Source organism: Lepidochelys kempii, chromosome 1, assembly GCF_965140265.1.
Source record: "Lepidochelys kempii isolate rLepKem1 chromosome 1, rLepKem1.hap2, whole genome shotgun sequence".
Taxonomy (NCBI): Eukaryota; Metazoa; Chordata; order Testudines; family Cheloniidae; genus Lepidochelys; species Lepidochelys kempii.
Window position 1 is genome coordinate 136,494,506 of NC_133256.1, and position 17,838 is coordinate 136,512,343.

The 17,838-nt window shown below is 44.1% G+C and overlaps 1 protein-coding gene across 1 annotated transcript in view; it reads left to right on the forward strand.

Moving 5' to 3' along the window:
- The first annotated feature begins 10,582 nt into the window (after window positions 1-10,582).
- GRPR (gastrin releasing peptide receptor) overlaps window positions 10,583-17,838 on the forward strand; it is a 50,091-nt gene continuing 42,835 nt past the window's right edge. Inside the window, exon 1 of the mRNA XM_073328012.1 lies at window positions 10,583-11,001. Within this exon, the coding sequence (XP_073184113.1) occupies window positions 10,583-11,001 (419 nt within the window). The remainder of the gene's footprint in view (window positions 11,002-17,838) is intronic.

The following is a 17,838-nucleotide window of genomic DNA, read 5'->3' on the forward strand; positions in this document are numbered from 1 at the left end:
ATCTTCAGTTAAATACATTCAAATTTAAATCCTACACCAGCAGCCAACCATTGTTAAGTTTTGCTGTTCTGTCTACGACCCAAGAGCAGTAGCAGGATTGAGTTGATTAAAGTGCAAGGTCTCAAGCATGCTCCTTGTGAGATAATGAGCCCATCTGAAGTGTGGGTTTTCCTGACCCTCACCAACACTGCTCTCCCCTACTTCCTCTACATCTAGGCTCAGATCCTTCCCTTTCTGTGTAAAAAGACATGTTGATTTAGTTGGGGATTGGTCCTGCTTTGAGCAGGGGGTTGGCCTAGATGACCCCCTGAGGTCCCTTCCAACCCTAATTTTCTATGATTCTATGATTCTAAGAACATACATGAAAGGTAGTTCAGATCCTGAACTCTTCAGGATTCTTTTAGTCACTTTGTCCCTTATGGAAACTGGGGCTTGAGTGATAAGGTTCTAGGAGAAGAAACCATGTAAAATAAGAAGATTCTAGGATCCACAGGATTAACAGAGGACAAACCTCAAATCCCTTGCTTTCTACGCATATGGACTCTGGCTCACACCCCACTACCAGTGGCTCATGGCTAAGAACACAGGGATCACATACTGGATCTGACCAATAAGTCCATCTAGTGTAGGCTTCCATCTCACGTCCCAGAGGAAGGTATGAGAAATCCCATGAGGCCACATTTTCAAAAGAGCTCAGCATGTTAGGTATTGAGCTCTTCTTGAAAATCCGGCTGTGACAGTTTGGGGAATATGTGTCTGTCAACTCATGAAATCTTTTTTGTATGTGAAATACGATCTATGGTTGTAATACTCGTGAATTAGCTCATCCATTTGGTAGCAGTGACCTGGCACATAGTGAACAGAACAGATTATGCCTGGGGAGCTGAAACAGGGCCATCAAGAACCATCAACAGTTGAATAGCTCTACCCTACTAGAACAATTGAGTTTCTGTCCGCAGAACCAATGACTTGTAAGGGCTCTCTGCCAGCAGTCCCACATGGGTGCATGGAAAATCCCAGCATAAAGGAGCAACAGTCAAGGTGTCTCAGACTGCTTTTAAAAAGAGATGTGCTCTCTGAGTAAGGACAGCCATCCCAAACACAGGAGACAGCTGGAGAGGTGGGTAGGAGGAGAGAAGGGAGCTTTGACTTACCACAGAGACAATGATGAAGACCCAGGGACTCTCAGGAGTGGGAAGGACTAAGGACTTGCATTCAGGTTTTATTGTCTTGCCTAGATCCGTAACTTTCTTATGCTGTCTAATAGTGAAGTATGTGTTTGTTTAAGAACTCTCTGTGCAAAGCCTATGTTCCCTACTTTATCTGCTGTGTGTCTCTGAAGAGTTAAACTATAAACCATAGAGCCTACAAGGGTGCAGCTCTGGGGGAGTGTGCCTAAGCAACTGGAGAGGCTTGGGAGATTCACCACTGGTCTCGGGGCTTAGGACAATTGGACTGCGGAGTGTCATGTCCCAAGGAAGGATTTCAGACAGGGAACTGGCACTCAGTAGTATGCTCTAGAGACTTTGAGCCAAAGATAGTGATTGAACTCTGCCCAGACCCAGTTAGCTCGGATGCAAATATGATCCAAAGGTTGGTATGATTATGAGTCTGGTGATCATCCACTATGGGGCTCTGCCAGGGGTGTTGTGCTGACCATAGCTGTCTCAGTGGGTCTGCTGAGTTCATATGAAAATCTGTCTCCATTTGTGGAAGTTTTTAAAAGGGCCTACGTGAATTAGGTCCCTAAGTCTTGTTGCCTTTCAATGGGATTTAGACACTTTTGAAAATTCTATTCACTGAGCTCTTGACTATCTAGCCCTGAGCTCTTCTGAAAAGCTGGCCCATTGTGGCCATTCATGGAATAAGGATGAGTTTGTTCCTTATAGCTGTCTATTAGTGGTTGGCTTTATGACCCTTTTTAAGAAAAAGTCCTATATGTGACTTTGGCTAGTCCCATTATCTGTCAGAGAGACACTGTAATGCAGTTGATAGGAACAGGGTTAGGCTGCAGGAGACCCGGATTCTATTCCCAGTTCTGCCAATGGCCTGCTGGATAACTTTGTCCAAGTCACTTCACTTTTCTGTGCCTGAGTTTCCCCATCTATATAACAGAGGTAAAGGTACTTCCCTTCCTTTGTAAGGAGACTTGGCATCGAAAGATGAAAAATACTATCTAGGACCTAGCTTTTGTATAAATTTGCAATCCCTTTACCTGCCCATTGTGAGTAAATACTACAAAGAGTGAGTGTTGTGCATGATTAAAGGAAATATCCCAACCATATACAATTTATGGTAAGAATGAAAAGACCTCTGGGAACTATCTTCATTGTTTCAAAATTATTGTTCTGAATTTACAAAGGCCAGATGTTGAAGTTTCGATAAGGTCTATCAGTGAATGTTATATGCTTTGGTACAGTGAAATGGCAAACTAAGGGTATGTCTATACTATGAAATTAGGTCAATTTTATATAAGTCGATCTTTAGAAAGCGATTTTATACAGTCAATTGTGTATATCCCTACTAAGCACATTAAGTCGGTGGAGTGCATCCTCAATACCATGGCTAGCATCGACTCAAGGAGTGGTGCACTGTGGGTAGCTATCCCACAGTTCCCACAGTCTCCACTGCCCATTGCAATTCTGGGTTAAGCTCCCAATGCCTGATCGGGCAAAAACATTGTCGCGGGAGGTTTTGGGTACATGTCATCAGTCTCCCCTCCCTCCCTCCCTCCATGAAAGCAACAGCAGACAATCGTTTCATGCCTTTTTTCCTGGGTTACCCACGCAGACACCATAGCATGGCAAGTATGGAGCCCGCTCAGCTCACTGCTGCTGTTGTGACCATTGTAAACACCTCGCGCATTTTCCTGTAGTATGTGCAGAACCTGGCTAGGAGCCGCCAGCACGAGGACGACTGTGAGGAGGACATGGACACAGACATTCCTGAAAGCATGGGATATGGCAATTGGGACATCATGGTGCCAGTGGGGCAGGTTGATACAGTGGAATGCCGATTCTGGGCCTGGCAAAAAGGACAGACTGGTGGGACTGCTTAGTGTTGAAGGAATGGAATGATTCTCAGTGGCTGCAAAACTTTTGCATGCATAAGGCCACTTTCCTGGAACTTTGTGAGTTGCTTTCCCCTGCCCTGAAGCACAGGAATACCAAGATGAGAGCTGCGCTGACAGTTGAGAAGTGAGTGGCTATAGCCCTGTGGAAGTTTGCAATGCCTGACTGCTACCAGTCAGTCGGGAATCAGTTCAGAGTGGGCAAATCTACTGTGGGGATTGCTGTGATCCAACTACCCAATTCAATCACTGACCTTCTGCTAACAAGGGTAGTGACTCTAGGAAATGTGCAGGTCATAGTGGATGGCTTCGCTACAATGGGGTTCCCTAACTGTGGTGGGGCAATAGATGGAACACATATCCCTATCTTGGCACCAGACCACCTTGCCAACCCATACATAAACCACAAGGGGTACTTCTCAATGGTTCTGCAAGCATTGTTGGATCACAAGGGACATTTCACTGACATCAATGTGGGATGGCCGGGAAAGGTGCATGACGCTCGCATCTTTAGGAACTCAGGGCTGTTCGAGCAGCTGCAAGAAGGAACTTACTTCCCAGACCAGAAAATTACTGTTGGGGATGTTGAAATGCCAATAGTTATCCTTGGGGACCCAGCCTATCCCTTGCTCCCATGGCTCATGAAGGCAGGCAGCCTGGATAGTAGTAAGGAGCAGTTCAACTATAGGCTGAGCAAGTGCAGAATGGTGGTAGAATGTGCCTTTGGACGTTTAAAAGCTCTCTGGCACTGTTTGCTGATTAGGTTAGACCTCAGTGCAACCAATATTCCCATTGTTATTGCTGCTTGCTGTGTGCTCCATAATATCTGTGAGAGTAAGGGGGAGATGTTTATGGTGGGATGGGAGGTTGAGGCAAATCTCCTGGCGGCCAATTTTGAGCAGCCAGACACCAGGGCGATTAGAAGAGCACAGCTATCTGTGCTGCGCATCAGAGAGGCTTTGAAAACCAGTTTCATGACTGGCTAGGCTATGGTGTGACGGTTGTGTGTGTTTCTCCTTGATACAAACCCGCCCCCTTTGTTGATTTTAATTCCCTGTAAGCCAACCACCATCCCCACTTCAATCACAGCTAGCAAAGGAAATAAAGTCACAGAAACCATGCATTCTTTCTTTATTAATTGAAAAAAAAGTGAGCATAACTGACAGGGTAGCCTGGGTGGGGTGGGGGAGGAGGGAAGGACAAGACCACATTGCTTATTGTAGCCACAATACACACGAAAACTGTTTGAATGACAGCCTTCTGTTGCTTGGGCCATCCTCTGGAGAGGAGTGGCTGGGTGCCCGGAGCCTCCCCTGCGTTCTTGGGTGTCTGGGTGAGGAGGACATGGAACTAGGGGAGGAGGGAAGGTGGTTATACAGTGGATGCAGTGGCGGTCTGTGCTCTTGTTGCCTTTCCTGCAACTCCACCAGACGCCTGAGGATGTCCGTTTGCTCCTCCATTAGCCTCAGCATCGCCTCCTGCCTCTTCTCATCACACTCACTTACCGCTTTCCTGGCCTCTGCCACTGAATGCCTCCATGCATTCAGCTGTGCCCTATCAGTGCGGGAGGACTGCATGAGCTCAGAAAACATGTCATCGCGAGTACATTTTTTTCGCCTTCTAATCTGCGATAACCTCAGGGATGGAGATGATAGGGGGAGCATAGAAACATTTGCACCTGTGGTGGGATAAAAAGGAAGAGTGGAATTTAAGAAGATACATTTCTGAGAACAAAAAGGAGACTCTTTCACAGTGAATCAAGCAATTCACAGCAGACAGCACATGTGCTTTAGGTACAAAGTCTCATTTTGCCTTTTATATTGAGCTCCTGCTAATATGGTGACACATCACACACAGCTGGGCAACAGAATTCAGTTTCCAGGCAGCCATGGTAAGCCAAAGGGTATGCAGGGTTGGCTTTTTACACCTTCATAACATGTGGGAATGGTTTCAAACTGCAGCACCCTCCTTTCCCATAGCAAGCAATGCCAGTTGGGTTTGCCATTTAAAAGGAGGGGCTGCAATTTTCGGGTGGATGTGCAGCACACCCCTCCCCCCACCACTTGGTTATTCTCAAGGATGATCACTTTTAACCAAGCGCAAACAGCCCAGCATGAACGGGGTTCTTTTACTGTTCCCTTACAAAAATTCCCCTATTTCAACCAGGTGACCATAAATGATATCACTCTCCTGAGGCTAACACAGAAAGATATAGACCGAATGTTGCTTGAATGCAACCAAAACCCAGGACCATTCGCTGCCATGCTTTGTGCTGCAAGGATTCCAGACTACGTGCTACTGGCTTGGCATGATAAAGTGTCCTACCGTGGAGGACGAAATAAGGCAGCCCTCCCCAGAAACCTTCTGCAAAGGCTTTCAGAGTACCTCCAGGAACGCTTCATGGAGATGTCCCTAGAGGATTCCCGCTCCATCCCCAGACATGTTAACAGACTTTTCCAGTAGCTGTACTGACCGCGAATGCATCCCGCTTCTTCAGGGCAAATCAAACATTAAACACACTTGCTTTTAAACCCTGTACTGTAGTTACAAATGTGCACTCACCAGCGGTGCCTTCTTCAGCTTCAGGGTCCGGGAACCCACCTTGGGAGGGTATTGGCTCCAGGGTGATGAAAAGGTCCTGGCTGCCGGGGAGAACGGATTCTCCGCTTGTCTGCTGTGCATTCTCCTCCTCCTCTTCCTCATCCACAAAATCCTCCTCCCTGTTGCGTGAGACACCCCCCTTGCAGATGTCAACGGACAGTGGTGGAGTAGCGGTAGGGTCCCCCCCTAGAATGCCATACAGTTGATCATAGAAGTGACATGTATGGGGCTCTGACCTGGAGCGACCGTTTGCCTCCTTTGTCTTTTGGTAGGCTTGCCTGAGCTCCTTGACTTTCACGAGGCACTGCTGTGTGTCCCTGTTATAGCCTCTCTCCACCATGCCCTGTGCGATTTTGGTATATATATATTAGCATTTCTTCTTTTTGATCAGAGTTCAGCCTGCACAGATTTTTCTCCCCATACAGCAATCAGATCTAGCGTCTCCCGTTCGATCCATGCTGGAGCTCGTTTGCGATTCTGGGACTGCATGGTCACCTGTGCTGCTGAGCTCGCCACGCTGACCAAACAGGAAATGAAATTCAAAATTTCCCGGGGCTTTTCCTATGTACCTGGCTTGTGCATCAGAGTTGAAAATGCTGTCCAGAGCGGTCACATTGGAGCACTCTGGGATGGCTCCCGGAGGCCAATACTGTTGAATTGCATCTGCACTACCCCAAATTTGACCCAGCAAGGTCAATTTTAGTGCTACTCCCCTCACTGGGGAGGAGTACAGCAGTCGATTTTAAGAGCCCTTTAGGTTGACGGAACAGGGTTGGTTGTGTAGACACATTGCTTTTAAAATCGACCTAACGCAGCTAAATTCAACCTAACCTCGTAGTGTAGACCAGGGCTAAGTTTGATGTAAACAACGCAACATTTTTGTAACATAAATACTGTTTCAAGCTTCACAGTATTTGGCTTTTCCTTCTCTTGCTTTGTTTCTTGAACTTTCCATTCTCTGGATCTCCATTTCTAATCTTCATCTTTTCCTTTTGACAAACCAGGTCAGTGCTCCCAGAACTTTTATGAACTAAAGAACTTTTCAATCATTTATCAGTGCCTAGTGTCATTTCTTGGACATCACTGAACATGATGAGCTGACTGGATTTCCCTGTCTGGCTACAGCTGACAAAGGCACTGCAAGATGATCTCCAAGAAGAAGTGAAAGAGAGGGATGGCAAATAAAGGAACCCGCTTGACAAAGACAGAGTTCAAATAATTGTCCCATCTTTACTTATTTTCCTTTTATTTGTTTGTCCCAAATAGTTTGAATGAAGGAGACTTTACATCCTAAATTGTGATGGGTTGCGGACTTATGTATTCAAAGAAATGAGACTGGCAAGTGCTGTGATTTGACTGTATTTGTTGTTTAGATTTTTTAAAATGGCCTATTATCAGAAGAGAAGTTATTACAGATCCAGCCAGAAGTTTCTAAAGTAGTATTAATATACATTGGTGCTCACTGAAAACATACCATGCTGCATGGCTGTTGTCCAGTCTCTTTTTTATAGAATCATAGAATCTCAGGGTTGGAAGGGACCACCGGAGGTCATCTAGTCCAACCCCCTGCTCAAAGCAGGACCAATCCCCAACTAAATCATCCTTTTCTCCAGCAATGTTCCCTTTCCCATGCAGTAGGTGCTATTATTAGAGCCTCTCTTCTTTTCTGCATAACCACATGATCCCATTTCTGTTGGACTCCCATGATTTGGCTCCCCATTACCCTGAAAGGAAACAAAGGCTGCTACAGTAACTAACAACAGAGTCTGATAGAGATTGTGTGTGTATCCATTTTTTCTGGGCCAAATGCATGGTATGTTCTGAAGAGTAAACTTTAACTTTTGTCATACCTTTTTGTTTCAAATGGGAACAGTGAGATTTATTTCTTTTCCTACTCTCTTCCAGTAGGCACTGGGGCCCCGCTTTGGCAAAGCAGTCATTCATGTGCTTAACTTTAATCATGTAAGTAGTCCTGGTTAAAGTGAAGCATGTATTTAAGTTCATTTCTGAATCGGGGCCTGAATGGATAGCAGCAAAGCTAGCATCAAGTGCTTACGTAGATCACATGGTTGAGTCAAAACCCAGTTATCAATATGCTACAATGCTCCCACTGACCCTTAACCTCATTTTAGCATGCAACTCATGAGTATCTGGCAATTAAAGTTTGTCCAATTATATTTGGAAATATTCAGCTCAATCTAATGGTCAGTATTTATGCTTTTTAGCAAATGTATTATTTGATTCACCCATCCCTTCTTGTGAATAATTCTGGTAATTGATAGCTTATTGTTTTACTTGCAGAATTACCAGGGTGCAATCCAGACCAGTCAGGGACTGTATCACGACATGCCCCATAACCCTCACAATGCTTTGCTGCTATAGCTCCCAACCTGGGCCACTCACAAACAGCCTGACAGCATGCAGGTCACACCCTGAGTGTCTGTGTATAGCTATAGCCCTGGTCCAACATCTCTGACCCCAGGAGCCTGTCAGCAAACACCAGCCGCATTCTGGCTTCCAGCAGCCTTGATTACTACCTGCAGGGCGAAACCAATCCACTCCCAGCTCTTATTTTTCCCAAAATGTGTGTTATGCACTGTCCAGCGTTCTCCTGGGCAGTTTGGATATTAGAGGTCCACTGCCCTTGTAAGGGTCAATATTCAACAGTTTGCTACTTTAATTGGAGTTTCCACACAGCACAGTTTAACTGCAACACTGGCTTAGTTTATATTAAAAATAAAACAAGTTTATTTCACTACAAAGAGATAGATTTTAAGTGAGTACAAGTACAAGGTATTAAAGTCAGAAATGGTCACAGGAGAAATAAAGATAAAACGGTTCCTAGTAGCTAAAACTTAACAAGCTAGACTTGATTCAAGGTAAAATCTTTACCACAGGTGCCCAGCAACATAGCTGACCAAATTCTCAGGACAGGATCTCCCCCAGAGTCACAGGGCTGGTTCCTTTGTCTTCTTAGGTGAAAGAGAAAGAGAGACGCCTTGGGATGTTTTTGCTCCTCAGTTTTGTAGTCCAGTCACCCTCTGACGTGGATTCTTCTGAGGATTACCCTCAAATCAAAGTGTATTCAAACAGTAAAGAAGGCAATAGGGAGTCTCATGGAGAAAATGGCTCCATGCTCTTTCTTCTCCCCTATGAATGCTGAAATGCAGATTTCATTGTCTTCTGCCATTTCACCTCTCTTGCTGTCTCAAGGACCCTGTTTACTACTTATATGTAAATTGAGGTAAAGATACATTCCTTTGTTTAGGATAGACCTGTATAACACCTTTCTCCTAGTCAGGGCTTTGTGGGTTTGAACATGTGCTAACAACAGCAGGCAAGGAGAAGTCATAACTTTACAAATAATGTTCCTACATATATTTCACCATGATATTATTGACTAGCAAGTTATTAGTTTTTGAATGATACCTCCCAAGGCATATTTTATACAAAAATTATTACAATAGTGGGTAAGGAGTGAATATAGGGGTGCTTTCAGTCAAAACCAGTTGCAAGGGTAACTTTCAAATTACATAACATCATTGAATTTTGTAGTGTGATTTAAATTTACCCTTATTCCTTCAGAAGACAGAGTCCTCATACTGTGAGTTGCATTTCTGTTATAAAGCAGTGAGGAATTAGTCATAATGGTCCCTTGATTAATTTATAAGAAAGATCACCTGCAGTACTTGGAGTGACCTAGATACATCATCCCCATGCTTCATCTAAATGTGTATTAGTGTTCTGTGTATACAATTACATTGAAGAGAAGTGTTTGGATCACTAGCATGAAAGGCACCTCAGAAATAGAAATTCCTGAGTTAAACAGTAAAATTTACCACTCCCCATGGTTGCCATGGAATTCCTGAATTATAGTGATGTTTCCAATAATGTGCAGATTTCAGGCTTATGGCAGTTGCTTAGTTTTCATAAGTGTCTACCTAGGCTAACTGTAATATTGATTTTGTCTTAATTGGTCAAGTTCAGTGGAGTTGTCCTGGGGGATGATTTTATTTTATTTTATTGAAGCAGATTGAATATTAGAATGCCAGCACTCTCAGTTGCAAAGGTATAATTGCTGGGCAAATCATAGTATTTGCAGGCTAATAAAACAGTCATTTTTAAGGCATTCCCTGAACCACATCCAAGAGTGAATTAAATGAGACAATGAAGCTCTTTTCGCTTATAATACTGAAAAAAACAAGAGGTAACAATAACAGTTTTATTGGTCTAAAGAGTTAACAGCGACTTCTTTCATGATCAGGCAGTGATTAAATTGTCCAGCAGGTGGCTGGCATTCTCCAGCAGAAACCTGCAGCTTCCATACTATTATTGTAATCATTTAAGCAAGCTTGCTACCCTCCTACAAAGCAGGGAGAGTGTTGACGTCCAGAGGTTCCTGCCTATAGGATCAGAGTCTTTAAAAGAGCTGTTCCCTTCCCTCACATTTAAACCCAGCCTACAGCTGCAGGTTCTGAGAACCGGAAGAGACTGGGAAATGCAGTTTGACAGCCACAATCAAAAGTTTTTGCAAAATGTAATTCATGTAATTCAGACTGAACTCTGCTCAGAAACAGTGTGCTGATGCTGAGAATTTAACTAGCCTGGATTCTGAAAATGCCTTGCGTCTATTTGTCTCTTAATTTGGTAAATGGCCTTTTAGAACTGAGTAATATGTATTCACAAGCCAAATGAATGAGAGGGAGAAAAGTTCAAGGATCAAACTGATTCCAGATTATGGAAATAGTTCTGTTCAGTGACTTTTAAAAAAAAAATCACACAGTGATGTATGAAGTTCAGTCTCTTCTGTCTATTTAAAACAAGCATACAGCAAGAAAACTCAACTCAAGCAGCTTTATGTGAGGATTTTTGAACAAGAACATTATCTTCCAGTAGAACTGAATTCAGACAATGGCTTCTGAAGAGTGTTTTCTTCTAGACTTGGAAGTGGATAACTTTATTCTTTGCAACATCTCCATCAATCAAAGTGCAAATCTTTCCATCCTGAGTGATGATTGGTTCTACCCAGGTTTCCTGTATGCTATTCCAACTATTTATGGAATCATCATTTTGATAGGACTTATTGGCAATATCACTTTGATTAAGATATTTTGTACTGTGAAGTCCATGAGAAATGTTCCTAATTTGTTCATCTCCAGTCTGGCTTTAGGAGATCTACTCCTCTTAGTGACCTGTGTCCCTGTGGATGCCAGCAGGTACCTAGCTGATGAATGGCTCTTTGGTCGGGTTGGATGTAAACTTATCCCCTTTATACAACTCACTTCAGTGGGGGTGTCAGTCTTCACACTTACAGCTCTCTCAGCCGACAGGTGAGCTTCCTACTGAAAGCCTGAAATGTGATCTAGACTTTTATGGACCCACAGGCCATAAAAGGTACAAATGCAGATAGGTAAAATATATACTGTTGCCAATCTAACATAGTAGATTAATGCAATTTCAGTTTATTTCTGGTGTTCATGCCTCCAAACACAAATGTTAGTGGGGAAGTTTTCTGAGGCTACACTGAGTCTTTGTACAGATTAGTTAACATGGTCAGTTTAATTTAATGCAAAGAAAAATGATAGCCGATTAAGATAAAGTTAAAGCCTGGTGAGAAAAGTATCCATTAGTGAAGGATAATTTGTCCTAAGGCAGTATTACAAGTTTTTTAAATAAGATGATTTAGTCACAGGTCTTTACCAGGTCATATTTCAAGAAGTTTGAAGAGACTGAAGTAGCAATTTACTATAGGTGAAATCATTTCTCTCTGATGGCTCAGCTTTCACACAGCTGATTTCATCTGAGGCAACAGTTTATCACGTATGTTCAAAATATTCAAAATTAGGTGCCTGACGTTAGGGACCTAAATCTGTATCAGACACCTAAGTGGTCTGATTTTCAGAGATCCTGCCCTCAAAAGATTTGCCCTGGTTCACTGATTTGCCATTATCTAACCAAAACTGATCTGTGCTATAATTTCTGGCAAACGTGTTTTTCCAGTTAGTGTTCAGGTTATCTATCTATCTATCTATCTATCTATCTATCTATCTATGTTTGACTTCTTAAAACTGCTGTGAGTGTAGGAATCAAGCTGTTTTAGATTTATGTAAAGCTTTTTGAACCAATTTTATAAACTTTAGTTTTCAAAAGTCAACAGACATTTGAATTGTAATATTACTTGCAAGGATACAGCCTACTTTTCTGATATATTACAAGAATTCACTTGCAGTACAGCTCTTACATAAATGCATGCCTATGTCAAACAGCCCAGACTGTCTCATTTGCACTCTGGGCTGCAGAATTGAAGTAACAGATTAATGAATACTGCTATACCTGCTTTAAGTTCTGAACCCTCACAAAGGTACCAACTCTGCCAGTAAGAAAAATAGTGTCCGTTTTGTTCTGCACAGAAAGACATTATGGATGGTATTTTCCTATTCATAAGGAAATCAAATATAAGCTGCTGTGCGAAGATAGAATTAACCATGTGCCAGTCTGGTTGGGCTTTCCTTCAAAAATCACTTCAAATATTTTCATTTCACTGTAAAGGGAGTTTACACATCGACTCCTACATATGCTCTGTGGCTTTAAAACAAACAAACAAAAAAACCCAGTCCATGACACTTCAGAGCATGGTTGGATGTCAGTGGGAATGGAATACAGTTTTGTAGTCACAGTGATTCGACGACTGTATATTAATGCACACATAAAGACACCATTATCAGTGTCAGTCCTAGATAAAACATACACCTTAATGAAGCCAATACTCTCGCTGTAAGAGAGGCGAGAAAATGAGCAAAGCTATATCAATACACCAGAACAGATCCTGTGATCCACCTGTGCTCTTCATTTCTGTGTGACAGGCAACAGGGCTCTTCACCTAGCACAGCTCATTTGAGAGGTTACTGAAAAGCAGGGATCTGTCATGATAGTATTTTTTTCTCGAGAAACTATTGAAAACTAGTATCCTTTCTATGGGTTTAATATAAATCACTCAAAACATGTCAGGAAAAGAAGAGTTCACTGCAAAGAACAAATTACACCAAGGGAAAGATTTGTTGCTACCTAATCACTTGCCAGTAAAAGCAAACAGTGCAGATGTTTTTTACTGAACAATCAGTGAACACAAGCTACTGCTGGAACAAGGGAGCTGAACAGAAAACTGCAGCTGTAGCAAGCTGTTTTCCAGAGATTGAAGCTTTTAATTTCAGCCCCATTTGAACTCAAAGCCATTTGCCCATCATGCTGTGCTGATAGTTGAAAATTGCACCACACTGAAATGTCATTTTGGGAAAATGACTTAAGGAACTAAGGCACCCTTCTTTCTGGCACAACCTGCCCACTCTCTGAGGTAGATTTTGAACTCACTGTATGAGGCTGTATCCATGGAACTACTATTAACCTTAGAGTGAAGAAACTTAAATCCTGTGCATCATACTGACACTGTTCCTTTAATGGCCTTTTCTGTTTAGTTTACTAAGATTTTTATTTTGGTTATTGTCAGTGCTGCTGGGACAATAAAGTTGCAAAAGAACAGGGGGTCACATTGGCCAGTTTGCAGATGCTCAGTAATATAATGTTTATTTTCCGGAGACTGTCAGCTTATGTTCCAGAATCCAATTAAAACTTACAGAATGGTTTAAAAAAAAAACCCCATCTCTCTAGACTCTAACCCTCATGGGCGCAAAGAAAGCTGTCCAAGTGTGAACCACCTGTAAACCAATGCAGTGATCTCTGCCTGAATCAGCAGCCAGACTGAGATGGTAGCTTTGATGTGTATGAACTTTGTCATTCATCTCAGTAAAGTGTTGACACTTAAACCCAGTGATTACAATTTCATTGTTTACTATGTCAGAGTTGATCCAAGTATGTTAGGAAGGACAAGGAGGGTCATATTTCTGAGGAGCTGCTCAATCTACTTTGAGCGGCATCCAAGCCCCACTAAAAGTGAGCTTAGTCCACAGAACTCAGCTGGGCATCTGAGCCTCACCAAGGAGGAGCATAGCCCAAGGATTCCAGCAGGGTATGCCATCCACACGAAGGGGAACCAAGTCTGAGGGGCCCCGTAGGGCATCTGATGGTCACTAAGGGGAACTCAGGAGAATCTGAACTCCACTGCCCTGTTATACCAAAGCTGTGGAGCCAGGAGAGCATGAACATCTGCACAGCCTGCTTTTATGTCTCCAGTGGAGGGGGTTTGTCATAGCATCGCAAACTTTTTTCCCCAGTTCATCTTTTGCATAAGAGTAAACTCAATTCTAGTGTACCTCCGGCACCACTGGCAAAGTTGCACAGTGTGTTGACAGTTAGAAAAAATACTATTATTATTGTTTATTGAAGTAGTGCCTAGAGGCTCCAATTAGGGATCAGAGCTCCAGTGTATTAGCTGCTGTAAGAACATATAGTAAAAATAGAGTCCCATGCCCAGACAGCTTACAGTCATATCTTACAATCTAAGCACACAATGAGAAACAATAGGTAGAATCAACAAACAGATTCGGGGGCAGGAGGGTAGGAGTCACAAGGTAGCAGTGAGATGAGTATGATAGTATAATAAGCAGTAGCCACAGCACCCCATTGTGTAGGCATCATGCAAGAGGTGAGTTTTAAGGAGATTGGAGAGAGGAGGGTGAAGTGATTGGGGAGCTGCTGCCTTGCAATCTTGCTCTGGTATTTACATTAAGCTAATTTGATATGGAAATCAGGGATAAGGAATAAATAGGAAAACCCAGGTGTTTGACCATAATGACTCTTTAACCACTGAGCCACCACACTATTTTAAGTTCCTTTTAGTAGAGAAACCAGAAGAGTTACAAAAACCATAATCAGATTGAGTGCCACATAGGGTGACCAGATGTCCCGCTCTTATAGGGACAGTCCCGCTATTTGGGACTTTTTCTCACATAGGCACCAATTACCTCCCACCCTGTCCCAATTTTTCACATTTGCTATCTAGTCACCCTACAGAGAATTTTATATATTTATTTATTCTACTGATTTTAATTGCCAAATGCACTGAATTTATCAGGCAGGAAAAGTTTAATGAAAGTACAATGTAGAAGGAATGCAATTTTTAAGCTCAAGATAAAATAATTGAATGAGTTGATTCAAGTCAATTTAACATATCCTGAGCTCAGAGGAAGAGAGCATCCCAATTAGCAGAGTCCATGACAAGCTTACTGCAGCACATGGCAATAAATAACCCTTTAACCTTGACAGCCCTACACACATACACAGATTTTTTTGCTAAGTGCAAAGTAAAATCGTTATTTAATGACAGTAAGAATGATGGAAACTGCAGGAATGAAATGTGACTTTTCTTAACTTTTTTTCATTAATGAAAAATTAAAGTTTGTATTTTATGGGCAAATGTTCATACTTCTCTGGTTTTCTGAAGTTAATTTTAACATCAATTAATCCATGGTTTCATCACCTCATGTGATCGCTCTCATGTCTTTCCACTCTGTTGAAAAATCCATTCCACCAGTCTCCAGTTAGATCTGGAATCTTTAAGAAACAGCCCACTCAAAAAAATGCCACTCATGATAAGCTTTCAATGAAGTGTTCTTCCGTGAAAGGTCATTTTGACTGGCTTGGAGATATTTGTATTTCCTTTTGGCTTGGTAGCACCATTAGTTTTATATTTTCTTTAGGCTCATTCTTCCTTTTGAGCCTGTCATAACGAAGAATGAACTCACTAGGACAGTGGCATGAAGTTTGTGATCTTTAAGCAGTTTGTTTAGCGTTCCCTAGAAAGGATGAACAGAACTTCTCTGATGAGCGACCAGTTGTGATCTCAGGCCACAAAGAGACGCAGTTCAGCAGTGTAAGAAACAGAATGTTTTAAATCAGGGGTGGGCAAACTTTTTGGCCTGAGGGCCACACTGGGGTTGCAAAACTGTATGGAGGTCCGGGTAGGGAAGGCTGTGCCTCCCCAAACAGGCTGGCTCCCACCCCCCTGACTGTCCCCTTCAGAACCCGTGACCCATCCAACCCCCCAGCTCCTTGTCCCCTGACCTCCCCCTCCCGGGACCCCTGCCCCTAACAGCCCCCCGGGACCCCATCCTCATCCAACTCCCCCGACCCCTATCCACCCCCCGGGACTCCCATGCCTATCCAACCCTCCCCCCCACCACTCCCTGTCCCCTGACTGCCCTGACCCCTATCCACACCCCCACCCTTAACCACCCCCCAGGACCCCACCCTCTATCTAACCCCCCCTGCTCCCTGGCCCCTGACTGCCCCCCAGAACCCTCTGCCCCTTATCCAAGCTCCTCACCCCCTTACCAGGCCACTCAGAGTGGCAGGAGCTTGCAGCCCCGCTGCCCGGGTAGAGCCAACCACACCGCCGCGATGCCCAGCAGGAGCAGTAAGCCAGAGCGCTGGTGGTGCAGTGAGCTGAGGAGTGGGGGAGAGGGACGGTGGGGAAGAGGGGACAATGGGAGGGGCTGGGGCGAGCCTCCCTGGCTGGGAGCTCAAGGTCTGGGCAGGACGGTTCCATGGGCAGGATGTGGCCTGCGGGCCATAGTTTGCCCATCTCTGCTCTAGAGGAACAAGCACAGGACTAGGAGCAATGAATTCTTGCTTTCTAACGGTAGATCTGATGTGGACTTCCTCTGTTGACATAACTATGTCACTTAATCTTTCTGTTGTAGTTTTCCCATCTGTACAATAGGGATCCTACCACACAGAGTGTTTGTAAACTACCGTATGAATGCTAAACTTCACTAACATACACACAAACTCCTCCAGTGATCTGCCCTCCAGGGACCTACAATTTATTTAGACTATTGAACTTTCACTTGCAAAACTTCTGGCATTGTTAGCAGCTATGCACAAACACCAGGACAAAGTTCTGAGCTCTATTTCTCCTAGAGTAGGAGACAAGGATGGGAGCTGAAAAGCCCCTCCCCCTCCCCCCAAATTGAATTGGTTAAATGTGGGTGTACCCTGAAACAAGGGTTCTCAAACTTTTTCTTTTGGAGCCCCCCCCCAACATGCTATAAAAACTCCATGGCCCGAGGGGGGGAGGGCGCTCTGGGATCGGAGAAAGGGGGCTTACGCCCCATTGGGCTGGGGGTAGCTCAGGGCTTTAGGCCTGCAAGGTGAGGGGCTTGGGGCTTTGTCCCCATGGGGTTGAGGGCTCCGGGTTTCTATCTTGTGGGGAGCTTCTGCCGAGGCTCAGGTCTCCGGGCTCAGGGATTCTGTCCCGTGGGGTGCCAGGGCTTGGGACTTCTGCCCTGTGGGGCAGCTTCTCTCAGGGCTCGGGGTGCTGGGGCTCCTGGCTTCAGCCCCACAGGGTGCTGGGGCTTGGGACTCTGGGCTGTAACTCTGCAAGCGGGGGCTCAGGGCTTCAACCTCGGAGGGTGCTGGGGCTTAGGACTCTGAGTGACAGCCGTCAGGGCTCAGGACTCCAAGCGGCCCTGCAGGGTGGACCCCGTAAAAGGGCTTGCAGTCTCCCAGTGGGCCATGGAGCTCCGGTTGAGAATCACTGCCCTAACGAATCATCTCACAAACTATCCGCTAAACCCTTAAGCCCAACCTGTGAATAATAGTGTGATCATAATAAACAGGAATCAGTTAAATTATAGGATGTGGGGAAACTGTTTTGCTAGATGGGGCATGCTACTGACTCTTTACTGTTATTTACTCTTTGTGTTCCAGTAAAGCCCAGAGGCCCCAATCAGGGTCACATCCCCACTGTGCTAGGTCTGTACAAACCAATAATAAATTATTTAGCACATAGACTGTTTAAAGAAAAGACACAACATTTGAATGAGACAACAAGTGAGGGAGGGGGCACAAGGAAGAGGTAACAATAATATGAACGTGTTGTCAGGTTGGCTACATTGTGCACACATCTGCTCAGCTGTGTTGGGTATGAGCAAGGAAGGTTGTATCCTGTACAGTTTGGCTTTGTATCTACCTGGGTGGCTTCTGGTTTCCTTTGAGCACTTCAGGGGTGTAAGGGCAGATAGGAAAGCGTTAAAGGGTGTGGGGTATTTGAAGCTGTGCTCCATGGCCTATCAGGCACCATTGCTGGGTACAAAAGAACAGGAAAATAAGTCGTGGCTGTGTGGTGGGAGAGAGATCAGGCTAAAAGAGGCTTGGTGAGTCCTTGGAGAGAGAGTGTGTATGTTTTCTAAAATCTGTGAGTGAACCCCGCT